Source organism: Lissotriton vulgaris, chromosome 2_1 (genome assembly GCF_964263255.1).
Source record: "Lissotriton vulgaris chromosome 2_1, aLisVul1.2, whole genome shotgun sequence".
In the NCBI taxonomy this organism is placed as follows: domain Eukaryota; kingdom Metazoa; phylum Chordata; class Amphibia; order Caudata; family Salamandridae; genus Lissotriton; species Lissotriton vulgaris.
Window position 1 is genome coordinate 1,954,076,701 of NC_141687.1, and position 23,716 is coordinate 1,954,100,416.

General features: G+C 43.4%; 1 protein-coding gene across 3 annotated transcripts in view; it reads left to right on the plus strand.

Moving 5' to 3' along the window:
- Positions 1-23,716, plus strand: part of POLG (DNA polymerase gamma, catalytic subunit) — a 796,646-nt gene that overhangs the window by 559,210 nt on the left and 213,720 nt on the right. For all 3 annotated transcript variants that reach the window (XM_086958137.1, XM_086958139.1, XM_086958138.1), the window contains exons 15-18: positions 14,850-14,903; positions 16,068-16,185; positions 19,013-19,148; positions 20,630-20,876. In XM_086958137.1, coding sequence (XP_086814263.1) covers positions 14,850-14,903; positions 16,068-16,185; positions 19,013-19,148; positions 20,630-20,876 — 555 coding nt within the window. The remainder of the gene's footprint in view (positions 1-14,849; positions 14,904-16,067; positions 16,186-19,012; positions 19,149-20,629; positions 20,877-23,716) is intronic.

A 23,716-nucleotide genomic window follows, 5' to 3' on the forward strand; every position in this document is an offset into this window, starting at 1 on the left:
TCCATTTTAGGGTAACCTATTACTTGCCTTAATGTCAATGTTACATCCACTGTAACTGCCACCTTCCCAACACTTCTACTACTCGAGGAATCACCAGTGGTGTATTTTAAAATGATAGCCCACACCTAGCAGAATTGGAGGAATGCCCACTGAGACTCCCCTATGTCACAGACATTCATTTGCCCTGGACTGAATGGACCCCTTGAACATTTGGTGGGGGGGATCTGAAGAGTTTGGAACCTCTCTCTGCTGCTGGGGCTGCAGAGGCCTATGTTAACAGCCCTGGGCATCACTCTAGGCACTCTGTTAGTGGTGAGAAACTTCTTTACATTTAATATCTGGAACCTAACAGACATGTCTCCAAACCTACATCACGGCCGAGCTGAACTTTCCCTGAAAGAGTCATTATTACTGATATACATGTGGTTCATGCTCCATCGCACATCTTCCATCCTACACCACCTTTGCGAGTGCCCACAAATCTTTTTCCAGACTGAATAATTTTTTTATGCCGACAGCAGACTCCCATCTCTTCTCAAATATTTCTCCCGTATGGCATTTCAGACCACAATCCTGCAATGTTATCTTTCAGTCATCAGTATACCAAAAAAGGTAGTGTATTGTGACTAAATGCATGGTGGCTTTCTGATGAAGCATGTGCTTTATATCTTCTTCAAGAAACAGAATCCTATTTTAAAGTGAACATGGGCGCTGTCCCTGGTCCCGTTATGGGAGGCCTTCACATTAGTAATCTGTGGTAGAGCAACAAGCTTCATATCCTGTCTAAAATAGAATAAGAGGGAAACTCCTCACTCAGACAGGCCATCATAAGACAGTACTTGCCATGGAAGGAGGCCCAAATCTCTTTGAAACAGCCCTGATTGATGGAGAGAAAAACAGGTGATTCCAAAAATTATGAACGTTCAGATTTTAGTGACCAAAACAACTGTTTGGATGATTCTCAATTTGGATTCAGGAGAGGACATGGGACAGAAACTGGGCTTATTAAAGCCTCCGATGAAACTAGGTAGATACAAGATTGAGGGGGGCTGCAGTTCTTATATTGTTAGATCTCTCTGCGGCCTTTGGCACGGTCGATCATGTCATGCTGATTGACCGTGTCTCGGCAGCAGGGATCTCACATGGAGCTAAAACCCTTCTCTCCTCTTTTCTTGCTAATCGTGTCCCGTCTGTGTCCTTTGGCAAAATCAACTCGCCACCATTCATCTTGCCTTGTGGTGTTCCCCAGGGATCCTCGCTAAGTCAGACACTTTTCAATATCAATGTGTCTGATTTGGCGAGGGTCATTCAATCCCATCACCTGGCTTTAACATCATACGCAGATGGTCCTCAAATGGTGTTGGCTGTCAACAACAACGGAGAGAAAATGGCCCATAATTTCCAACTGGGAATGCTTGCAATAAGTGCGTGGATGACGGAAAATTGCTTTAAATTAAACTCCGATAAAACGGAGGTGATGATTTTTGGTAATCTTTCTCCGGTCTGGGCCCCAACGTGGTGGCCAGCAGATCTTGCCAAGGTTAGAAACCTGGGGGTAATTTTTGACAGTAAACTGTCATTTATGCATCATGCAAATGCGATGGTTTCAACTTCATTTTTTACTATAAAAATGAGTAAGAAACACCTCCCGCTATCTTCTCACTGATGCAGTTAAAACTCTAGTCAGCACACTTGTGATGTCACGTATCGACTATTGCAGCGGGCTCTTTATTAATGTTCAAGAAAGAGTCTTGAATAAGTTACAGTTGGTGCAGAACGCGGCCGCCAGATTGATTACAGGGACCCCTAAATTCAAACCAATTTCTAAAATCATCAGGCAGCTCCACTAGTTACCGGTAAGAAACAGAACAAAATTTAAAGCTTTATGTATTGCTTTTAAAACAATTCATGCCTCTGGACCTGCGTTCTTGAAACAATCTTTATGTCCCTACGTTCCGGCACGATCTCTACGCTCTTCCACAGCAGGCCTTCTGAAGGTCCCAAGAACAAAAAAAGTCTTATGGGGTGAAAGGTCTTTCATAGTTACAACCATCAAACTCTGGAATAGCCTTCCATCCCAAATTAAGACCAGCACTTCTATATTAACATTTCGGAAGCAGATAAAAACGTGGCTCTTCAATCAATAAATTTGCTTTTTACTGTCAGCATATCCATAGCGCCGAGACACCTACGGGTATTTGTGCGCTCAATAAATCTCTTAACAATAAATTCATATCTCTAAAGTTTCCGCTTCGGGTCCCGGAGCAAGGGTAGGACGAAGGCAAGTTGCCCATCAGCGCCTATCACCGGAACAACGAGGTGCTCAGGACATCCCCGGCAGCCCATGACTTTGTAACTAGAGGTCTACAGAAATCCCCAGTACACGTCTACTAGGGCATTCCTACCGCCCCTGGTAATTTATGTCACTGTACTGAATACCAGACGGTAGTGCACTTTATCAAATTTCTTTTTACCGGTCCTGACGAAGTGCCAATATGTCCCGTTAGGGGCAAGCCAGGCACGAAACATGTTGACCATTCACACATAGATTGACCCTTTAGGAACATTAGTTTCCACAAAGGGGCACACACTCAGTTTTTAATTAGGCTAGAGCTACCTATTTTATTAAAATTAAATTCAATAGGACTGCTCCATACCTAATTAACTATTTCACCCCCTTGTGCACTACCCAACCCCCACACCCACCTTACAGCTTATTCTTCAAAAGATCCCTGGCAAATAGCCCCAGTTGCTGGAGCCCATCAGGCATTGCAGCGCTAGCCTGACGAGGGACAACCGCCCAATGATGAAGCATGACACCTCTTGGGGTGTGTGAGGGCATCACGAAGAAAAACCTGTCTTTCCCACACGTCCTTATAGGAACTGCACCCCCAACTAGCTCTTATATGTTTAAAACATTTTTATGAGAAAGGCATGCTAGTGTCTCTACTGATTATGCCATGGATACGACCCATCCCGACATTTAAGGGAAATACATTCCACTGATGGTGCTTCCCTAATAGACCTACATCTTGTGGTGATGAAATGTGCCTCCTTTCATACATGTCTGTACAGCTGTTGGATTGCACTGATCCCCACAGCACTTGAAACCATTGTGGAAGATCTTTCATCGCCTTCCCTATCCATTGTTGAATGTGAACAAATTCGTGTTGAGATCCTTGCAGAGGAGTTCAGTGAAGCATCTTGCATCCAGGAAAACGCCTGGACGTTCCGCCATGGACCTTTTTCAGCGCCTTGACTCCAAAGTGGGTCCATTTTTGTGGGATATGTTTGTCGACGCAGTCATTGACAATACCTCATCATGGTTCTCTAGAAGCTGGGGAAACCGGCAGACCAGAATGCCTCACATAGTCCGATATCTCGAATTAACCTGGAAGTTAAGATTGTAACCATGGCCTTCTCTCATGCATTTATGCTTACCAATGTGGATTCATGAAAACTCGCTTTTTTTGCATTAACAGCAGATGTCTTCACTATGAATTAATTTTTAATATCCCACTTTGAGGAGCCATCGGCACTCCTGTCGGTTGGCTTTGATTGGGCCTTTGATTCTGAGGGTTCAGACTACCTGTTTGCAGTGCTCACGAGAGCAAGATTGTGACCTCTATGTTCTGTTTTCGACTCTGTACTCTGCCATCCTCCAGGATTCATGAAAATGGTATCTTGTCTTGTCCATTGAGTTGGACACCAGGCAGGGTTGCCTAATCACTAAAGAGACTCTGACCCATGTTTTTTAGAGCAGATGATGTAATGTGTGGCTTTCGGTGTGATGCAAAGATACAAGATTGTGTCTCTATATACCGACAACATGCTCATTTATCTTAGCCATGCTCTCCCATTGAGCCCCCATGGGATGCAGCTCCTTGATATCTTCGATGTTGTCCCAAACTCCAAATGAATTAGTCTGAGTTTATCCTCTTTTTGATTCAGGGTTGACTCCACTACGATTCAGGAACCTTTACCTTGGAGTCAGGGCCAGAGAACTTCACATATCTAGGCATCCACATAGTAAATTTGTAGATTGAAAGTTGGTTTGGAAACGTTGGGTCTCCTGGTCACTCCATGCAGCCTTGTAGCACTCGTCTGCACTCCCTCTCTTTGAAGGGATGTGTTTCCATTGCTAAAATGTTCGCAGTCTAAAATTATTACATGTACTTTAAATATATATATATATTTGTAATACTTCTGCTTTCCTTTGTACCCTAAATGCCCTGTGTCAAAGTTTTCTGTGGAAGGTTGAGACCTCACATGTCTGTAAGCCAAAATGCTATAAATCCACATTTAATGGAGGTTTAGCATGTTGGATATCGTTTTCTACTACTGTGCTGTTTACCTCCTTGTACTCAGCGAATGATTATATGGTCCACGTACTGGTTCAGCCTACTGAATTGATAGGTGAACACTAGGCGAATCCTCATCCTTGCACTACCTGGATGGCTACACACTTCCAATAGGTCTCCCACCTACCTACAAATTAATATTTCATATCTAGAGAGACATTTTACACATGATTCACTGGGAGGGTAAGCTGACTAGTGAGACTCCCTTATTGGTGGAGAACATAAGTAACTTCCCTTAAGGGCTTTGTTGAGTGGTATTTCTCAACTGGCCCCCTTTCAGAATAATTCCTGTCAATCATTATTAATGTCGAAGTCATCATCGGGTAAGCCAACAAAAAAAAAGGCTAAGAAATGTAAGTACTGTTCGACTTCGCTGCACTAGTCTAAGTCATCGGATGAGGTGTGGGAACGACGTCACAAGTCTAGGCCCCACTCTCGCCTGTCCCCCATGGAGCTTGGGTCCACTTTGCGCATACCCTGAATTTCCTGGAGCTGGAGCAGCCCCTTCCCAACTCATGGAGTTATATGAGGCCATACACCTCATCTTTGGTTGGCGGGACCCCGCTGGAACACAGTCTGGCTTCACAGGTTCAGGAAGTGCTCTGACTGGGATACTGCTGGCGGGTTCGCCATCGGTACCTATCTGGCCCTTTTGATCCGTTTTTGGGTCCGGACCAACTGCAGTTGCAAATCCATCACCTTTGCTGGTGTGTGGTCTAGTAATGCTATTCCCAGCGACGCTAACCCCATAGTTATTCCCGACTATGATATTGAGCCAGACCATGTCGTCCGATGTGGATTCTGGCACCAGCTGGACCACGACCTTCCGGGTCAGACAGTGCCTCCTTTTCTTGACAGGCCCTATGAGGAGTATAGCTGGGGTGACTGTGAGGATCTTTACAGCTACTCTAAGCCTCTAGAAGAACATATGGCTGAAGACAGTTGGTGTAAGGACCTGGCAGATGACAGTGGTCTGGACACCTCACCAGACCCAGGCATGGTCTCTCATCGTGTGTGTATAGAGTAAGGGGCCTCCTTTGCTATGGTGGTGCAGAGGGCAGCTGAGATCCTTGACCTCGCACTATTTTCGGGATAAGTCGAGACCAATGTCTTGACGGAGGTGCTTCAGACTGGGGTGTACCACACAGAACCCTTTCTACATTTCCACAGAGCCATCTCTGATGTTCTGCTCGGGGCCAAGCCCTGCATAGCACTCCTGTGCACAGGACACTCGCACACCACTACCACTCTGGGCTTGGGGATACAGTTTTCCTCACCCCAACTGAGACTGGTGGTGCAGGCCTCTGCCTCTAAGGTTAAATCCAGCATGTTCCCTACCACCCCACATGATAGGGAATCCAGGGGTCTGGATACATTTGGGAAGAGGATTTTCTCTTCCGCCAGCCTTCCACTGCGGTGGGTGAACACCACATGTCTCAAGGCCCAATATAGTAACACAATGTGGGAATCCAATAGCACAAGTTCTGCCCATAGTCTCAGAGGAGGCCCGAACCATCCAAACCTAACCTATTGCTGATGGCTGGGATGCAGTCGAGTTTACCGCAAGATGCAGGATTGACACGAAAGACTTATTGGGTAGGGCGAGTGCTTCATCAGTGGTGGTTTGCTGCTACACCTGGTTGAGATCAACTGGCTCCTCCAGCAATATCTAGGCATCCATCATGGACAGCTTTTCGGTGGGAAGGCTTATTTTGCACATGAATGCTTCAAGGTGAGTAGGGTCACCGTCCTGTCGTTGGGGCCTCACTATGACCCCAAACCAGCCAGGCTCTCCTTCTGTGGCTACAGTAGGGTCCATCAGCCCGTGTCCTTTAGAACCCAGACACCATGGCCAACAGGCTTCACAACCTTTTTTTTATCGGTGATGACACTCCCACAAATCTCATGGATCTAAAAACCAGAGATTGGTGCAGTCCGCCAGCCCCCTGGCAGCTGCTGCTTCCAAGCCTCTTTAGTACGCCCGCACACCAACATGGCCACCCTGTTGGTGGCAGGATCAGGCACCACCTGTCGCAATGCACACAATAGCTTTGGTGCTTCACAATATTAAACAAAATTATGCCCTTCCTTTTATAGAATGCCCAACTTTGCTGCACTGTCCTCAGATTGGCTGACAGAGGACCATCTTTCCTTATTACACCAGGAATTGCAGCTATTTTGGCCAAAGGATTAATCGAGGGGGTGAAAAAAGGAAGGTCCCTTTGGGTAAATAATGTTATGGAGTAACCTCAAAGTTCATACATCACACATTCCAATATGCTTTGTCTCATATTCCACAGTCACTACAGTTCATAACACAAAAAATTCATAAAAATACACCACATTAAAAGAATTGATCACAGTAAGCATGAAAACTACCAGAGTGAAACACTAAAAGCTAGACACAAAACATTTTTTTAATCGAGGGGGTGCCACTATTTGAAGGCTTTCAACGTTTGTGGAATGCTACATGGGACCGTTTGATAAATGCTACTGCGAAAGTAGAAAGAATATGTAACAATCTAAAATCTAATCCCTTCGTATGATGTCCTATAATCTCGAAAATAAAGTTGACTTCAGTGTACTCTTTAAGAGACCCTTTTCACATAGGCATACGGCATAGACTGTGTCAACCTTCAAATTACCGACCAAGGGGTCACAGAATCTCACAACATCCATTTATGTACTGACATATTGCAACGAATCCGAAACGTCGACGTATAACTCATTCTTCGTTTTAGTTATTGTTAAATTGAATTACTTTGAGTTTAGATTCCTATGCCTAGGATCAACTCCATTTTTGATTACGTGGAGATGGGTATTTATACATTGATGATGAGCATATTTCAATTGTTAATGAATTTTTTTGTCTGTTATCAATGTATGTGAGAACTGTTTGGTTTTGAACTCCTGTTTCATACATTTTGGTATACAAATCAGATAATTTTTGATACACCTTATTTACTGAAGGAATCATTCAAGTCTTGATTTAAATTATTTGTGGTGTCGTATATTATCATTTGTTAGAAATGGGAGCCTCCAGTGGACAATGGTTTGCATCTTTGTCCAAGTAGGGACCCTTTTTCCTAGTCAGGATAAGGGGGATATAGTCCTAAAATAACCCCTGCTCACCTCCTTGGTAGCTTGGCACGAGCAGACAGTCTTATCTCAGAAGCAGTGTGTAAAGCATGTGTTCACACATACAGTTATACAGTGAAAAAACTACAAATGGACACCACACCAGTTTAGAAAAAGAAGTAATCTTTATCTAACCCAAACAAGACCAAAACAACAGAAATCCACAGTAAAGTACTGAAAATGTAATTCTTAAAAGGTAATAACAGTTCTGTCCATAGCAACAAACTATAGCTGCAACACTTTCAACACAAAGTACCTTGGATACCTCACAATCATAAACAAAAACAGCTGCAGGGAAGGCGATGCGACCGTTCCTTATGTCCAGGGAAAGTGAAGTGTCGGTTCCTTACTTTAGGGGAGGTTATGTGTCGGTTCATTACTCACACGCCTGGGAGGGGATGCGTCGGTTCTCGACTGAAGGGTAGGTGATGCATCCACAGTGGTACCTTGGGCCCACATTAGGGGTGACTCACATGTAAGAAAAGGGTAGGTTAGGGCCTGGCAAGTGGGCACACTTATATTCAATACATAAAAATCTGGCGGTCAAACAAACATCCATTAAGGAAAAGAGACACAGCAACCATCAGCTATCTAGCTTACTATTATTAAATAGAATTCTAAAAGGAATATTCTATTCCATAATCAGAACTGATATCTAACACAGAGACCATTACGAAACAGTCAGATTCCATCAACTGCCAATCGTGGCCAGTGTCATCATCAGGATATCCTTCTTTTCTTACCACTCAGCCCTTCCAACATAAAAGGAGATGATGTGGTGTGAATTTCGTATCGGTCTCTGTGACCTTTACATGGAGTAGTAGAAAAAGACCAATGACCAGTTGTGCTACTTGATCATCCTTTGTATCTAGAGGATATCCACTAAATATGTGATGGAAGAAGATTAAGTGCAGTACAAGTGAAATGGTGATCTAAAAAGGATATGGAAGAGAAAAACCGTTTATTCTAACATCTCTCCCAAACCTAATAAAATACTTGCAGATACGAAGGAAACCAAATATGTTGCTGCTTGTGAAAAGCGGTCGACTAGTTTCAGCCATAAGGGGCTTGTAGCTCAGGCTTTCTTCAGGACCTTTTATAACAATAAGCTACTGCATACTTGAAAACATACAATGAAAACATATAATTATGTGTTTGTCATATTACCTTCATAGAGGCAGAGTGATTGTCACACCTGTCCTATATGAGATATTGGCCTCACCTCACCCGGTAATTACTCAGGTGTATGAGACCCCGCCCTCTCCGTCGGTGCCTCGGGCTTCACCTCAGTGCATGGGAGGTGCAGATTTTTATGTATTGAATTAGTTGAATTGGGTATTAAATCTGGTCAATGGTCGGTAAACTGTCCGTTAGACCCGTGTCCTTTGTGGATGTGTAGAGAATAAGTGAGTGCACTTGCCAGGTCGGCATGGCCTCAGAGACTGCGCGCAGATGCTGTAGTGGCAAGTCTGAGACCCCTTTGAAGGGTCGCCTGTGTGAGTGGCACAATCACTGCTGCATGCCCACTAGCAGCATTTGACTTGCAGGCCCTGGGCATACACAGTGCACTGTACTAGGGACTTAGTACTAAGTCAAACAAGCCAATCATGGAAACACCAATCAATATTCACATGAGAGTAGTTGCACTTTGCACTGCTCAGCAGTGGCAAAGTGACAAAAGCATCTAGACTAGCAAAAGCAAAATTCAGCTTACAGCAAAAACACAGGTGGCAAAGGCAAACATACATGGGAAACCCTGACCAAGGATGGCAGGTCTAACATCACTCAAGAACAAATATATACCAAATCCTTTAAGAAAAATATTTTGTAAATAAAGGCCTTGTAGGCTACTTTACCTGTTTAACTATTAGAAGGTCATGAGTTGTATGACCACCACTTTTTGTTGCCTGGGAAGGATGAAGGCCTTTCAATGCCTTCCTGAGGAAGGAGTAACTCAAGATTCTTATGCTTCCTCGTGGTCCTCTCTGTGTTTGACCCTGGGGACTGGTTTGTAGTGCTGGTTCTGCAGGATGGCTAGTTTTACATCTCCATTCTGCAGGCCATCGGTATTACCTGTGGTTCACGGTGGAACAGGGTCATTTGCAGTTCACGGTCTCCCCTTTGGTCTCACCACTGCCCCTCGGGTTTTCATCAAGGTGATGGTGGTTGTTGCAGCACATCTGCGGATGTCAAGAGTTCCAGTCTTCCCCTACCTCGAAGACTGCCTGCTGAAGGCAGGCTTGCCCTAGGCATTCGTCACTTCCCTCCAAACTACAGCGGACCGCCTAAATTCGCTGGGGTTCACTGTCAACGTACTGAAGTCTGACCTAACCCCTTCTCAGTTGCTCCCTTTCATTCGAGCTATTCTAAACACAGTGAAATTCTGAGCCTACTCTCCGGAGCAGAGAGTCCATGGCATTTGGGTTATGATCCCAATGTTTCAACATCAGTCCCGGATTCAAGAGAGATTGACTCTGAGACTGCTGTGTCTGATGTCCTCCTGCATCCTGCTGGTGAAATTCACTTGATGGCATATGTGTGCTCTGAAGTGGGATCTGAAGTCACAATGGGAACAGCATCTGGGGAATCTGCCCAACTTTGTCCAGATTTCAAAGGAGACTACAAAAGATTTTAGTCGCTTTGACGCTTCGACCAGGCAGCTTGTGGGGCAGGCGACGGTGATTTCCCGGCTTGATTATGCCAGCTCCCTCTTGGTAGGGATAAACCAGGCTGAAATCACTCGTCTACAACGTGTGCAAAATGCGGCAGCTAGAGGAGTGGTGGGTCTGCCCAGGTTCTGTTCCGCTGCCAATACCCTGCGCTCCCTTCATTGGCTGCCGGTTAAGCAGAGAATCCAATTTAAAGTGCTCTGTCATTCTCATAAGATCCTTAAGGGCTCCCCTGCCCAGATTCTCTTGAATCTTTTGTCTCCTTATGTTCCTGCCCGCTCTTTACGTTCGTTGGGCCATGAACTTGAAGCAGTTCCCCGGTTCAAGCGCAGTCGGGCTGGTGGCCGCTCATTTCGAGTACGCGCTGCGGCCTTATGGAACTCCCTTCCTTTAAAGATCCGTGCCCTTGATGATCTTTTCTCATTTCGTAGGGCCATTAAGACCTTTTTATTTTCTTAAACTGTCGCACTTCTTAGTCTGTTACCTCTTTAGCTGTGTTATGTTGTTACCTTGTCATGCGCCAGGACGCTCCTTTGCTGGAGCAGCTGTGCGCGTTATAAATTTCCATAACATAACATAACATTTGCAGTGGTGGCTATTGGACTTAGATTGGGGCAGTGCTGACCCCTCTTCCTTCCTCTCCCAGAGATTACAATGATGACTGATACATCGCTCTTGGGCTGGGATGGCCATCTGGGAAAGATGGAGATCAGAGTTCTCAGCTCCACATTAGTCTTTTGGAGCTGAGGGTGATTCGCTTGGCATTGAAAACATTCCTTCATTAATGACAGGAAAGCTGGTTCAGGTGTTCCCGGACAACACTACCACAGTACAAAGTGGGGTCATGGATCTTTGTCATGAGACTCCGCGTCTCTGGACATGGCTAGAAAGTCAGGGCATTTTCCTGGTTGTGCAGCACCAAGCGGGATCTCTAAACTCCAGGACTAACAAACTCAGCCGTTGATGCCTCACAGATCACAAATAGCGACTGCATATAGAGGTTGCTCCAGATCTCATTCAGGACTGGGGAGAACTTTGGCTAGATTTATTTGTCACCTCCAAGAAAGCACAATGTCAGGGCTTCGGCACGTTGGAGTTTCCAAAGCAGCTCTTGCTCTGAGACCCATTCCAGCTAGACTAGAATATGGTACTCCTATATGACTTTCTGCTGATACCTCTCCTTCCCCGTGTTCTCAACATGAGTAGAACCAACAAGGCCCAAGTTATCCTGGTGGATCTGCATTGGGCAAGGAGAGTATGGTATCCAGAACTGCTTAGACGGGCATCTGTACTCCGAATAGGCTGCCCCTTTGGGAGGATCTCCTGTCACAGTAACAGGACAGGATTCTGCACTCATATCTGTGCACACTCCACCTCCATGCATAGAGATTGAGTGGCAACAGTTTTGGGTATTCGCCCTCACTCCTGAGGTCTGTAATGTCATTTTGGCAGCAAAGTGTCCATCAACAAAGACCGTATACGCCTGCTGTTTGAACAATTTTATGGCTTGGTGAGCTAACAAACATATTGATCTACTGTCTGGCCTATTGTCTGAAGTGTTGCTGTTCATTGTGTCTTTAGCTCGATAAGGCCTTTTAAGGGGTATCTTTTGGCTAAATCTGCTTTCTTGCAGCTGCTGGATCAACCCTCCTTGATTAAGTCATCTTTTGTGACACATTGCCTGAAAGGCCTGCAACACATTTTCCCTCCCAAACCTTTCGTTATGCCCCAGTGAGGCCATAGCTTAGTTTTGACCTAACTGATGTGTTCCTCCTTTGAACCAATGCATAGTTGTCTTCTCTGACTCCTGACACTCAAGACAGTTTTCTTGGTGACCACCACATCTACAGGGCAGGTCAGCGAGTTACAGGCTGTGTCTGTTCAACCTCCGTACACCAGTTTCTTCCCAGATAAACTGGTTCTCCGCACCCATGCCTCTTTCTTACCAAATGTGGTGACATTTTTCCATGTCATCCAAAGCGTCAGACTGCCGACATTTTCCCCTCCTCTACACCCCTTCAAGGAGGAGGAGAGACTCCACGCCTGGATACGAAAAGAACTTTGTCCTTCTCTCCAGATCACACCAAAGAGCATTGGGTAGATAATCAGCTCCTTGTGGGATTCACTGTTACAAAGAAAGGTAAAGCAGTGTAGAAGCGGGCCATTTCCAGGTGGATTGTACTCTGCATTGAGATCTGCTACCTCCTGAGGGCCTGTGGGCTTATTCTACCAGGACCAAAGCTACGACCAATGTGTTAGGTCATGGAGTCCCTGTCCAGGACATCTATCGGCCTTCTCTGCACACGTTCACTAAACACTTTTGCTTTGACAGTCATGTCATTCGTAATGGGCGATTTGCCCGTCGGTCCTCCAGGACCTTTTGGATGGAGTTAATTTACTGACCCACCTCCAGGAGTAGCTTTTGGTATCTATTCTAAGGTAAGGAGTCTGCGGCTGGAACTCTATCAGAAGAACAAGATGAGCAAGTTATTTAATTTTGGCAATCCCTTATCTTGTAGAGACTATATCTAATTGCAGATTCCATTACCAAACTTCCTATCCTCTTTGTTCTGCGTACTGAATCTCTCGACCTGCAAATGCCCATATTCAGGCACAGTAGTCACAGCACTGAGGAATGGCAGCGTGCTTCTGGCATGGAAACAGTCACAAAGAAAATGAGGGCAGCTCGCAGGGGTAGCACCAATATAGACACTGCGCATTTCACATCCGGCACTGTTTAGAATTTTCCAGATCAAGTCTGACGCCTTTGGAATATACAAAAATAAGGAGTCTGCGGCTAGAATTAGATAGAATCCCAACCAGATAAGGCATTATTACTGAAGGTAAATAACTTGTTCAACTGGATGATTCAACAAGCATTGTACTATCTTGGACCCCTCGGAAGACAATTTTCATTTGGACTAAAGTCCTTGGGGATTTATGCCTTTAGACCTCTCTTTCATCACATATTTGATTTTATACCTATCTTTCTTTCCTGTAATATGCATTTTTGCCTTCACTCCTACTTGGGTAACTGATGTATGCCATGACCTGTCAGGTGATTGTTTAATATTGTGTTTCTGTATTGTCTTATCGATTCAGAAGTGCCAGCAAACATGATTGTTAAATAAAATAGTTCAATTCAATTTTTATTTTATAGAGTTTTATATACTGCGAACTTGACCCTAAGGTATCGGGTATCAGAGCGCTTTACATAGCACCAGTTGCGTTACATTCGTTTTTGTTAGGCACGGGGAGATTAAGTGATTTGCCCAGAATCACAGGATGTTCAGCTTCATTTCCGAGACTCGAACCTAGTTCCCCAGGCCGACCTCCCTAGCCGTTAGGCCAACTCCTGGATATAATCGACTAGCCTTTCATGTAGTGATTTAGTGGAAAGAAGTACATTTTGTTCTACTATCTAATTTTATGTTAGCGTTAGTTGTAAAAGTAGAATGCAAAGGATTAAATAAATGTTTTAACGTTTTTTGTTTTTTTACATTTCCTGTTTATTATAAGAATTGTCCAATGTGTGTCCTTCAGAATATACAGTGCAAGTCGTGTGTGTGTCTTGGTTGAGGGTACCTGAAGACTTTTGGCTTTCTGGGGATGAAAACGATGCATGTAAATTGGTTCTGTAGAATTATTCCATCAATATTTGCCCAACTGCATTTGATATTTTGTGCTTAAAACCTTGAGTGGAGGGGGTTGTGATTGAGGAACGTTTAAGTAGCTGATGGCATTTTGGGCAAGATTTTGTACAAAGGTAACTGAGAATGTGATACATAAGCAATATATAAAATATTATTGATAAAACAAATTACTGTAGGAGGGACGGGTGATTTGGCTATGACCACATTCCTTAACCCTTTCGATGCTCATGACGAGCTCAGCTCGTCATGATGCACAGTTGAGCTGTGCTGATGACGAGCTGAGCTCGTCATGTCACCAGCAAAATGGCAATTTCCAGCACAGGAGGGGGAAAACGCCTAGCAGCCAAGGTGTTAAAGTATGAATGGAAAGAGGTAATAGAGCAGTCCATTGATGTAGCCGCAGTCTTAGTGGTTGTGTTGAGGTGAGAATTTCAAGTTGTTGAAGAGAATTCTTGAGAGATGTTATGAAGCATTCTGAGAGGTCATTGGGAAGGCTTTGCAAGGAAAGAAATAGTTTTGGGCGATGAGGAGGCTTTGGGTGAACAATCAGATGGGAGTGATTGGCTATGCTGAATGAAATAGTCTACACAGAGGTGTGCTAGGCCATGGGCAGCTTTGAATACTGTTTTTTTCATTTGTAATTTGTGAGTAAGGCTGCATGGTCGAGGCCGGGTGAACACTGGGTAGGGCAGAGGTTTCCTGGGTATATATGGTGAATCTAGGGACTTATTCTTGGGCTTGAAATGGGTACTTAGGAGTCTCTCGGAGGAGGCTTTCTTTGGAATCATAAAACCTTAAAGGTTGTGGTAATTCTGACAAATGCTTTATTGTTATTCAGACATGTTATACAGCATCTATTCGGGGTAAAACATCCCTATGATTTAACCACTGAGCGATTTTTACTTTTCCATCAAACTGTTAATTAGCAATATTGTTAAATACAACACACGCCATTTGCAGTGTTATCAATATAAGAATTACTTCCCTGGCTGTCCAGGTGGTGATCTGATATTGTTTTATCGTTACAGTTCCCAGATGGTGGTGATGCTGAAGAAAGGCGAACTTCCCCGAACAGTAACCAGGTAGAGTCATGCCAACATATGGTAGCATTGGTCATAGCTAACGTTCTTATATCCAACTAAGATGTGTTTCTCACCATGTACTATACATTTTCTAGATTCTATTTTAATGCTCAAATATAATAACCACCACCATCCTAAAGCTTGTCAGCCCTTCCTAAGGCTTATAAACATTTACTAATACTGAGCCAACTCACCTTCTGTTTGTTATAGCTTTTCTAGTGCCTGCTGTTAGACAGAACTGCACAGGATGCCCTGATTTCAAAAGAGCAGTGTAGTTTACAATTGTGTGCAATTTGTTATACAATATGCTTGTAACATAGCATTATGCTCCAAGGCATCTTCAAGGTGCTGAAAATCTGTTTTAGCAGCAAGAATATGGGAGTGAAACAACTACGTTGTTAGGCTGCTGTCTTGAATATGCTGCGTTCCAGTTACTCTAGATGTGCAGTCGGAGGACTGTAATGAGCAGTGGATTTGAATGAAGGATGGAGACCGCGGGTGGGGAATAGAGGGTTTTTACTGGACAGTGCATCTCTCCTTTCCATGTTAATGATCCACTAGAAATATATGCTCTACTGGTGCCAGACTCTTTTATTTAAGTTGGTCTGACTTCACCATAGTTTTATGTATAGTGCGCTGAAACCATTGTATTGCATTTTAGGTTTGTACAAATAAATGGCACTTTTAACAACTAATGTTGTCACTTGCACTGACCTATTTAGAATCAACGCAGGTACTCCCTATCCACTTGTACCAGTCCTGAACGAGTCTCTCTAGAGCAGGTCAGTTTGTGCTCACTGTACTGAACTAGCTTTTGAGCATGTACACAAGTACCCTGCCTGAAGTCTATCAGAATGATCCCCTAGTCAACCGTACTTTGAGTCTATTCATTTCAGCTAGTGTTACAATTACGTTTGTGGTACGTTGCCTCTGATTTCTCATGAATTTAACCTCTTTAGGCCATACACTTTTCCCGGAACAAAGTTTTACGGATCTATAATTTATTTTAGTGCATTCTTTGCGCCGTTCAAGAACTTTGTTTTGACAGATTTCTGATCTAGCCTCCAGAAAATATACGTCAAAGAACATGTTTATTTTTAAATGGATCACCATTGAGTAAAAACAAAACAGGTTTGTATTAACGTTTTTTGACTTGTGTTCTAGGCATACAGACTATGATGAAGAAAATAAATATGGCGCTATCGTGCCACAGGTTGTCACTGCTGGAACCATCACACGTCGGGCTGTGGAGCCGACTTGGTTAACGGCGAGCAACGCTAGAGTAAGAGACTATAATCACCCTGTACCCAAAGACAATGAAAGATGCTTTCCTCTTCTGTGAATGCACCCCTATTGTTATGTATCATTTTAGGACCCTATTGTAAATGTCCCGATTCATGCCCGTATATAGGTATAAATCACCATATCCTTACATAGGCGTAGAAATCATAACCATATTTAGGCATAGCTCATGCAGTCCAAATACGGCAGGGCTACTTCCACTAGTTCCGAAAATCCACAACGATTTCCTGGAAAGCTCAGCTTCAGCAGCCGGGGACTTCCCCTTGCTTGAATATTGATTTATCCAAGAACTCATGGAGTTTTCAAAGAACTGAGACTCTTTGATGACGTTATTATGTCCTACTGTACGTCAAAGTCCGCACCTTCAAGGTATAAATATGCCCACACTCGCCCAAGCAAACACACAGTGGTTTGGAGCAGTTCGACTATCTACTTGCCCGACGCGCCCTGCTACAGCAAGTGCCGAAGGAAGCCGACCCTCCAGCAGACGCACTGTGAGAGACGCTGTCTTTTCTCCTGCCGAGAAATCCAGCTGCAGTGTTTCTAAGCTACCCTTGCGGGTTGTTGGGAAATCGAGTCCCGAGATCGACCTTCTCCATTCTAAACTAAGGTACGGAGCTGATTAGACCCTTAGAGAAATCTTGAGCAAATTCTTGGCAAAAGAATACTACCTTTATGTTACACCTCACTTACTTCCTCCCTCGTACTAAGCTTAGGGTAGGTACACCGGGGTAGGCGTATTTTAGAAGCACCAGTTGAGTACTTTTAGCCTCTGTTATTTATGTATGTATTTATATATGGTTTAGGAACCATACAATGCTCTTACAGTATTATTTTATTCTACTATTTATACTGTATGCATTATATTTTACAAACAGTTTTACGATTGTAGCAGTTAATTTCTTATGCTTGAGAAAGAAGGCTGTTCAATAAATCCTTTTATTGAAAACGCTCGTCTTTCTACTTTCTCTGCACCTCTAGTAAAACGAAGCATGCACGATTGACTGAGTGAAATATCTATCTATTGTTTCCACGACTCTGAAGATACATTTTATTTTGGGGAAACAAAGTTGTCATGTTTATGCGGTTGTCAGAGACTAATCCCTTGTGAATTCGAGAAATTTTCTAGTGACCTCTGAGCTAGCTGGCACACACAATTAAGTCTAGTATATTCGATAGAGACCTAGTCGACCTCAGTCCTACGTCTAATCTATAGGATATACTATTCCAATGTGCAGAGCCTATTGGGAATATAGGAACTACACTACACTACACTATGGTCCAGGGCAGTTTGTACTTCAGAAAATTTGTAGAAAAACATTTCCCACCAAACCCCCCTGATAGAACGCTTGTAATGAAAAGTGTACTGGTAGGTCCTATTGTAGCATCAAGGATTGACGTACCCACGTGCCTATTGAAGAAACATTATTATTTTTATTTGCGTTCAGGATCACTCTGTCATCCATATGTGTTGGATTACTCTGTATTTCTGCGTTGTCCTACTTGTTTGATTTCTCCATTCATTTAATTCTAAGCTGCCTCTTGCGGTAAAGCACCGAAAGCATGGCATTTTAGCGGAGGTCTTTCTTGTAACTCTGTCATGCTTTTTCAGTCTAGCTTTCCATTTAATTCCCCACTCCACCAACATCAATACCTGTACATGTGCATATTTTCACCATGTAATATGTAAAGAAGCTTAAGACCCACAGGCGTTCATGCGCTATCAGGGTGTAGCCCCTTATAAGCATAAAACAAATGGTTTTTCAGCATATTCCATGTTGTATTATATTGTTCATTCACTTTCAAAATATTTAGTGATAAGAATAAGTAGAAAACGTTTCTCAACTACACAGTGTCCATAGAAAGATTTTCTAAAGACCAATATATGGTTTGTGCTAATTTGGTTAACACCTGTAAAGGAAAGTCTTGATTTTAATAAAGAGACAGAGGCAAAATGGTATGCTTTATCTTTTCTTGCTGTAGTACACTGCGTTAAGATAACTACAGTTCGTGTGCATCCTTGAGAGAAAAATTTAACTACTGGTAAAGTTGTTACAACTACCAGTCAAAAGTCTGCTAATCATATAGGAACCTCCTTTCTGAAGATTAAATTATCTATTCTGCTAATAAAGCTAGACTGAACATAAAGCCCAAATATTAAGCAGTCGTAACTGTTGGTTTATCGCCATGGCCCAAGACCACTGTTTTGCATAGTACCTTTTTCTGGGCCAAACTTATTCAGTAATGATCTCAAACAGATGTGGCATTAGACATTGATGCCCCAATATAGACTTGTTCAATCTTGTTCAATCTGGCTTTCACCACTATGTCGAATGGTCATAGACATAGCCTATAAGCAGCTTCTGCTGCTTGAATTCAACAAAGCCCTATCTTTCCCAAGCAGTAAGCAAAACTTGCTAGAATTACCTAAACATACTCACAGTATCTGAAACCACTAATGAAAGAAAATAGTGCTATATTGTGGACAGACTTCAGAAGAGAGAATATGGAAGAGTATTTTCCTATCAATAATTTACGGGTTTATTGTTAAAGTAAGAAGAGTAAAAAGAATTTTTAGAATATTTGTACCATGTTGTTGTCTTGTTTGAAGTCTGGCGATTCTTCGCTCTAAAATGCCATAAAGCCACTGTAAAAGAAGAGGATTATGTTTCTTAATCAAAATAATAACAAGCGATTGATGAGGTTGGAATGGATCAACACTCTCTGAAAGTTATTATCGCTTACACATCTTAATTATTTTTGAGAAATTGAATTGAATCACAGCATTTATTGCTTATTTTCTGAAGGTCGACCGAGTAGGCAGTGAACTGAAAGCGATGGTTCAGGCACCTCCGGGCTACAACTTGATTGGTGCAGATGTCGATTCCCAGGAGCTGTGGATAGCTGCGATACTCGGAGAGGCTAATTTTACTGGAATTCACGGTAAGAGAAGATCTGGTGACCTTAAAATTCAGACAGGGTGAAATAGTACCTCACAGGCTACAATCCATTTTGTGGTCTGCTGCTGTGGAATTCACAAGGATGTAAATCTGGAGTTAAACTTTTTTCTGAACAAGTTTCACAGGAAAATAACTTTCCCTTTTGTATGGAAATTGTAGCAACATGATTAGCGTGTCATTCTCCGTTTAAATAAACATGGAAGCATATCCATAGAGCAAGCTTTGTGTGCCACAGTTACTCCCTGTACTACTTCCCATCAACCTTCACTCCAGTGAGAACCTGCCAGCAGGAGTCCACTGGCAGGAATGACGTTTGTACTCCACCCTCTCCAACACCTCAGACTTGTAATTGTGTTTAAAAGTCTGCCCAATCCAAACTTGAAATAACAGTTGTGTCCTGTGGTGTGAAATCAGGATGACTGGCACATGTTCGCCAGGGTTGAGCCAGAAAACAACATGTGTGCCTAATGAAATGGTTTGAAGTCAGTGGACTGCTTTCTGTGGAGTTATTCTAGTGTTTAAATATGGGGATGTAGACGACGGTTTGTCCAAAGCCAGGCCCAGTTGAGCCACAGAAAATTTCAGTGTAGCTTATTCTGATTTTTGGAAGGAAAGGCCAGTTAAATTCAATCAAAGATGCCAGACAGGACCCTATTGCGTAAGTATTGTGAGTAAATAGCAACAGAGGAAGGGCACATTAAAGAAAGTATGGAGAGTGAAAGACTCTTTTGGCAATAATATTCGCTGTAGCTCGAAAGAGAAGACTGCTTCAGATGACACTCTTAGATTGTAGAGCTGCCAAAGATGCACACCCACACCTCTATTCTTTACAAAGAACAGCTGCATTGATGTTGACGCATCTAGAGTGGCTAGTTGTACTTAAAACAATATGGCATGTGGGGTCTTTATAGAACACTATGATGTGATGGAGAGGAGGGTTGCCGATAGGGAATTGGGATGGTACAAAAGAGTAAACTACAGTTTGAAATGTAAACGTCCACTCAACTCTATACATGTTTATATCATCAGGCACAGAGTGAGCGAGAGTGGCAGAGTACTAAGATAGCATTTGCTGCCTTCCAAAAGCACCTTAGTGGGACAACCTTAGTGGATAGTGTGTGCTCGTTCTGTGGACCATGCTGTCTGGATGCGTTATCCTGAGACAGTACAGACCTGGCTAAACACTTTCAAAGAATGTTTACTTCAAGTTGGCTTGTCCCTAAGGTGTCTGCTCCTCCCAAGTGTTCTGCTTTTTTTTAATAGACTACGGTGGGAGGTGAAAATAGTAGACATTGCCTTCTTTGTGGCTCTGGTATTGTAGCTCTTTTCATTAGCCTGCCCCACCCCCCTACCCCCACCTATCCCTCACTGATATTTTGTAAGCACAGGAAAGCTAAGTTCTAATCCAATAATGCTATCTGTATTTTTAAATCAGCCTTCCCCTCATTTTCCTCCCATTTCAAGGCTGCACTGCTTTCGGCTGGATGACACTCCAGGGCAAAAAAAGCAGCGGCACAGACCTGCACAGCAAAACTGCCTCCACCGTTGGGATCAGCCGAGAGCACGCCAAGGTGTTCAACTACGGGCGCATTTATGGAGCGGGCACGCCTTTTGCAGAGCGTCTCCTAATGCAGTTTAACCATCGTCTAACGCAGGAGCAGGCTGGCGAGAAAGCCAGGCAGATGTATGCTGTGACCAAAGGGATCAGGCGGTAAGTGGTGATTGGGACTGTGTGTTCCTTGTACAGCTGCAGCGATGATCCTCGCCATGGCAGGTTTAGATCAGGAAAGTGGAGTTTCATCACTGACAATCCTTGCAGAGGACACTTTGTAGGCAGCTGTGGAGGAAGTGATCTGAACTGAATATTTCCTTACTTTGGGAAGTAAGAAGCCACTTCCTGAGAATTCAGTGGGAACTGGTGCATCTGTTGGATCTCGATGCTCCATCATGCTTGAGTGCAGTGTGATCCAAGGGCGCGGCGCCTTTAACAAGCAGTGCTTTGAGGCCTTGGTACTTGAGGTCAGCACGGAGAATGGCGCCACACCCACGGAGGTGAAACAAGTATGAGTGCAGTTTTTGATTTGTTTCATCTGTGGTTTATTGTGTCCATCATAGAAGATTCCCTGGACTTCAGTCCCCTGTTTTTCATGAAGTTTGCTTTGGCATTCAGTGTTCTCCTCCTTGATGCTGTTACGTCATCCTAGGTGGGGTGGCGCTTAGGCAAAAACCTTACTAGGAGTTTTAGGAAATCAGGACGGGTTGTTGGTGGTATGATCCTTAAAAAGTTATGGTTCAGGGACTTGGACCAATTAACAAATGGCAGTGAATAAACCATGCGTCTCTAATCACAGTGGTCAATACTAACTTGACGAATCCAGTCACTTATTTCGTTTATTTACATTTTATAGTTGTTTTTATATTGCAGTCATGCTATTTTGAGGATGCTGAAAAGCAGTGTGTGTTTGCTGGAATCATGTTTCACTAACATACTTACATAATAATAAATGAACATATTAAAACACGAAAGATTGAAAAAGACCATCCTTGTTTAATGTTCCGAATTCTTTCTTAATCTTCCGTGTTTTAGTCTCTCGTTAATTAATTTTTGTCTATGTATTCCTATTGTTTTTTAAAGTAAATAATAAATTAATCATATTTCTGTAGATACGTTATCTTTGTCAATCCTTTTCACAGCAGGCGCATTATTGTGATTTAATCAGATGGTTTAAAGTAATTTTTGGCCCAAGGGCATTTTTCTTCCCCTTGGATTTGAAGTGTAACTTTATTTTCTGTGTAAGAACTCTGTACAATTTGACTATCGTCTGCCCTGGCAGGATGCCCTCTACAGATTCCATTACAGTAATTGATACAGGAAATCACCACAGCTAGAACAAGGTCGATTGCTCGTGGTAGGAATAGCAAGTGCAGAATTCCTCGTTGGCTACAGAGGTTTTATAGACTTGTGAAGTTATTAGCCTGTCATATTAGTGACATTTACACATCCAGGGTGACTGTACTAATGAAAGGGGGACTGTTAAAAGAGTGATGTGATGGGTTGTCGGAATTTATTGAAGAAGTTACTTACCTTTAATAACGCCTTATCTGGCAGAGACTCTATCTAGCTGCAGATTCCTTACCTGAGAATTATCCCCAGGGATCAGACTGGATTTGGATTTTTTTCAGGAGTAAAACCCATGGGTGCAGTTCGACTCCAAGTGGTGTCATGGGTGTTATCCGCGCTGGAATTGATGTGCGCGATGCCTAGTTAGGTGCTATCTCAGCATGCTGACATTAATTATTTTCCACGCCAGAAGCGCAGAACCATGAAGAATACTGACCATTGGTATGGACAAATAGGGCCCTGAAACGGAAACAGCCTTGACCCTAGAAATCTTTTCACAGAGCAGGGAGGATGGTTCAGTAAGAAATCTGAGGCTAGATAGTGTCTACCAGATAAGGCGGCACTGAAGTTAAGTAACTGTTGCATCTGATAGAGACTTCGAGCCGCAGATTCCTAACTGTAGAATAGATGCCCATGCAGTACCTCCCTAGAGGTGGGTCTACGAAACAGACTCACATTAAAAAAGTCCTGCAGGACTTAAAGGGCAAAGTGCCTGCCCCGATGGACCTGACTCCCCAGTCAGTAATGCTTGGGGAATGATTGCAGAAAAGCCCATGTTGCTGCCTGGCAGATGTTAAGGACCAAAACGTTGCATGCTAATGCAGTGGTCGCAGCCTTAGTTCTGAATGAATGACCATGCAAATGATCAGGGGAGTCTAATCCATCAGGGAATAGTGTGTTTCTATACAGCCTTCCTCTTCTAAGCCCCAACATGCCCCAAGAAGAGTTGGTAGTCCACCCAGAACTCTTTGTGTGTTCTCGGTAGAACAACAACACTCTATTTGGGTCCAATTGATGGAGTCGCTCCTCTTCCTTAGAGGGATGTGGCAGAGCACAAAATGTCTGCAATGTGATGTACTGGCCTACTTGAAAGAGAGTTGCAGAAACTTTTGACAGAAAGGAAGCTCTAGTGCAAAGAACCAGTTTGTCTGGGAAGTTGGTTTGGCACAAGGCTTAGATGACAAGGCCTAGAGCTCACTGACCCTCCGGTCAGCTGTTAATGCCACTAGGAAGGCCTTCTTGATGGCAAGAAACCTGAGAGGAGAGTTGTGTAGTGGCTCAAAAAGAGTGCACATCAGAAGTGTGAGAAACAGATTAAGGTCCTACTGAGGCATGATAAAGGGAGAAGATGGCAACATATGTTGGCTAGCTTTCAAACATCTATTTACAACAGGGGATTTTAACGGGGATGGCTGATCTAGCAACTGCAGAAAAGCTGAGATGGAAGAAAGATAACTCTTTAAGGTGCCCAAAGCTGAGGTCTGCTAGGCAAGTGAAAGAAGAAATTGTAAGACCTTAGATAGCGGAGCAAAAAGAGGCTCAACTTGCTTTTCTACCAGAAACTTGCTCCAACTGCAGTTTATTCCATCTTGGTGGAGGGATGCCTGGCTGCCAAGATAACATAGCAGACTTCGGACTGAATGTCGAAA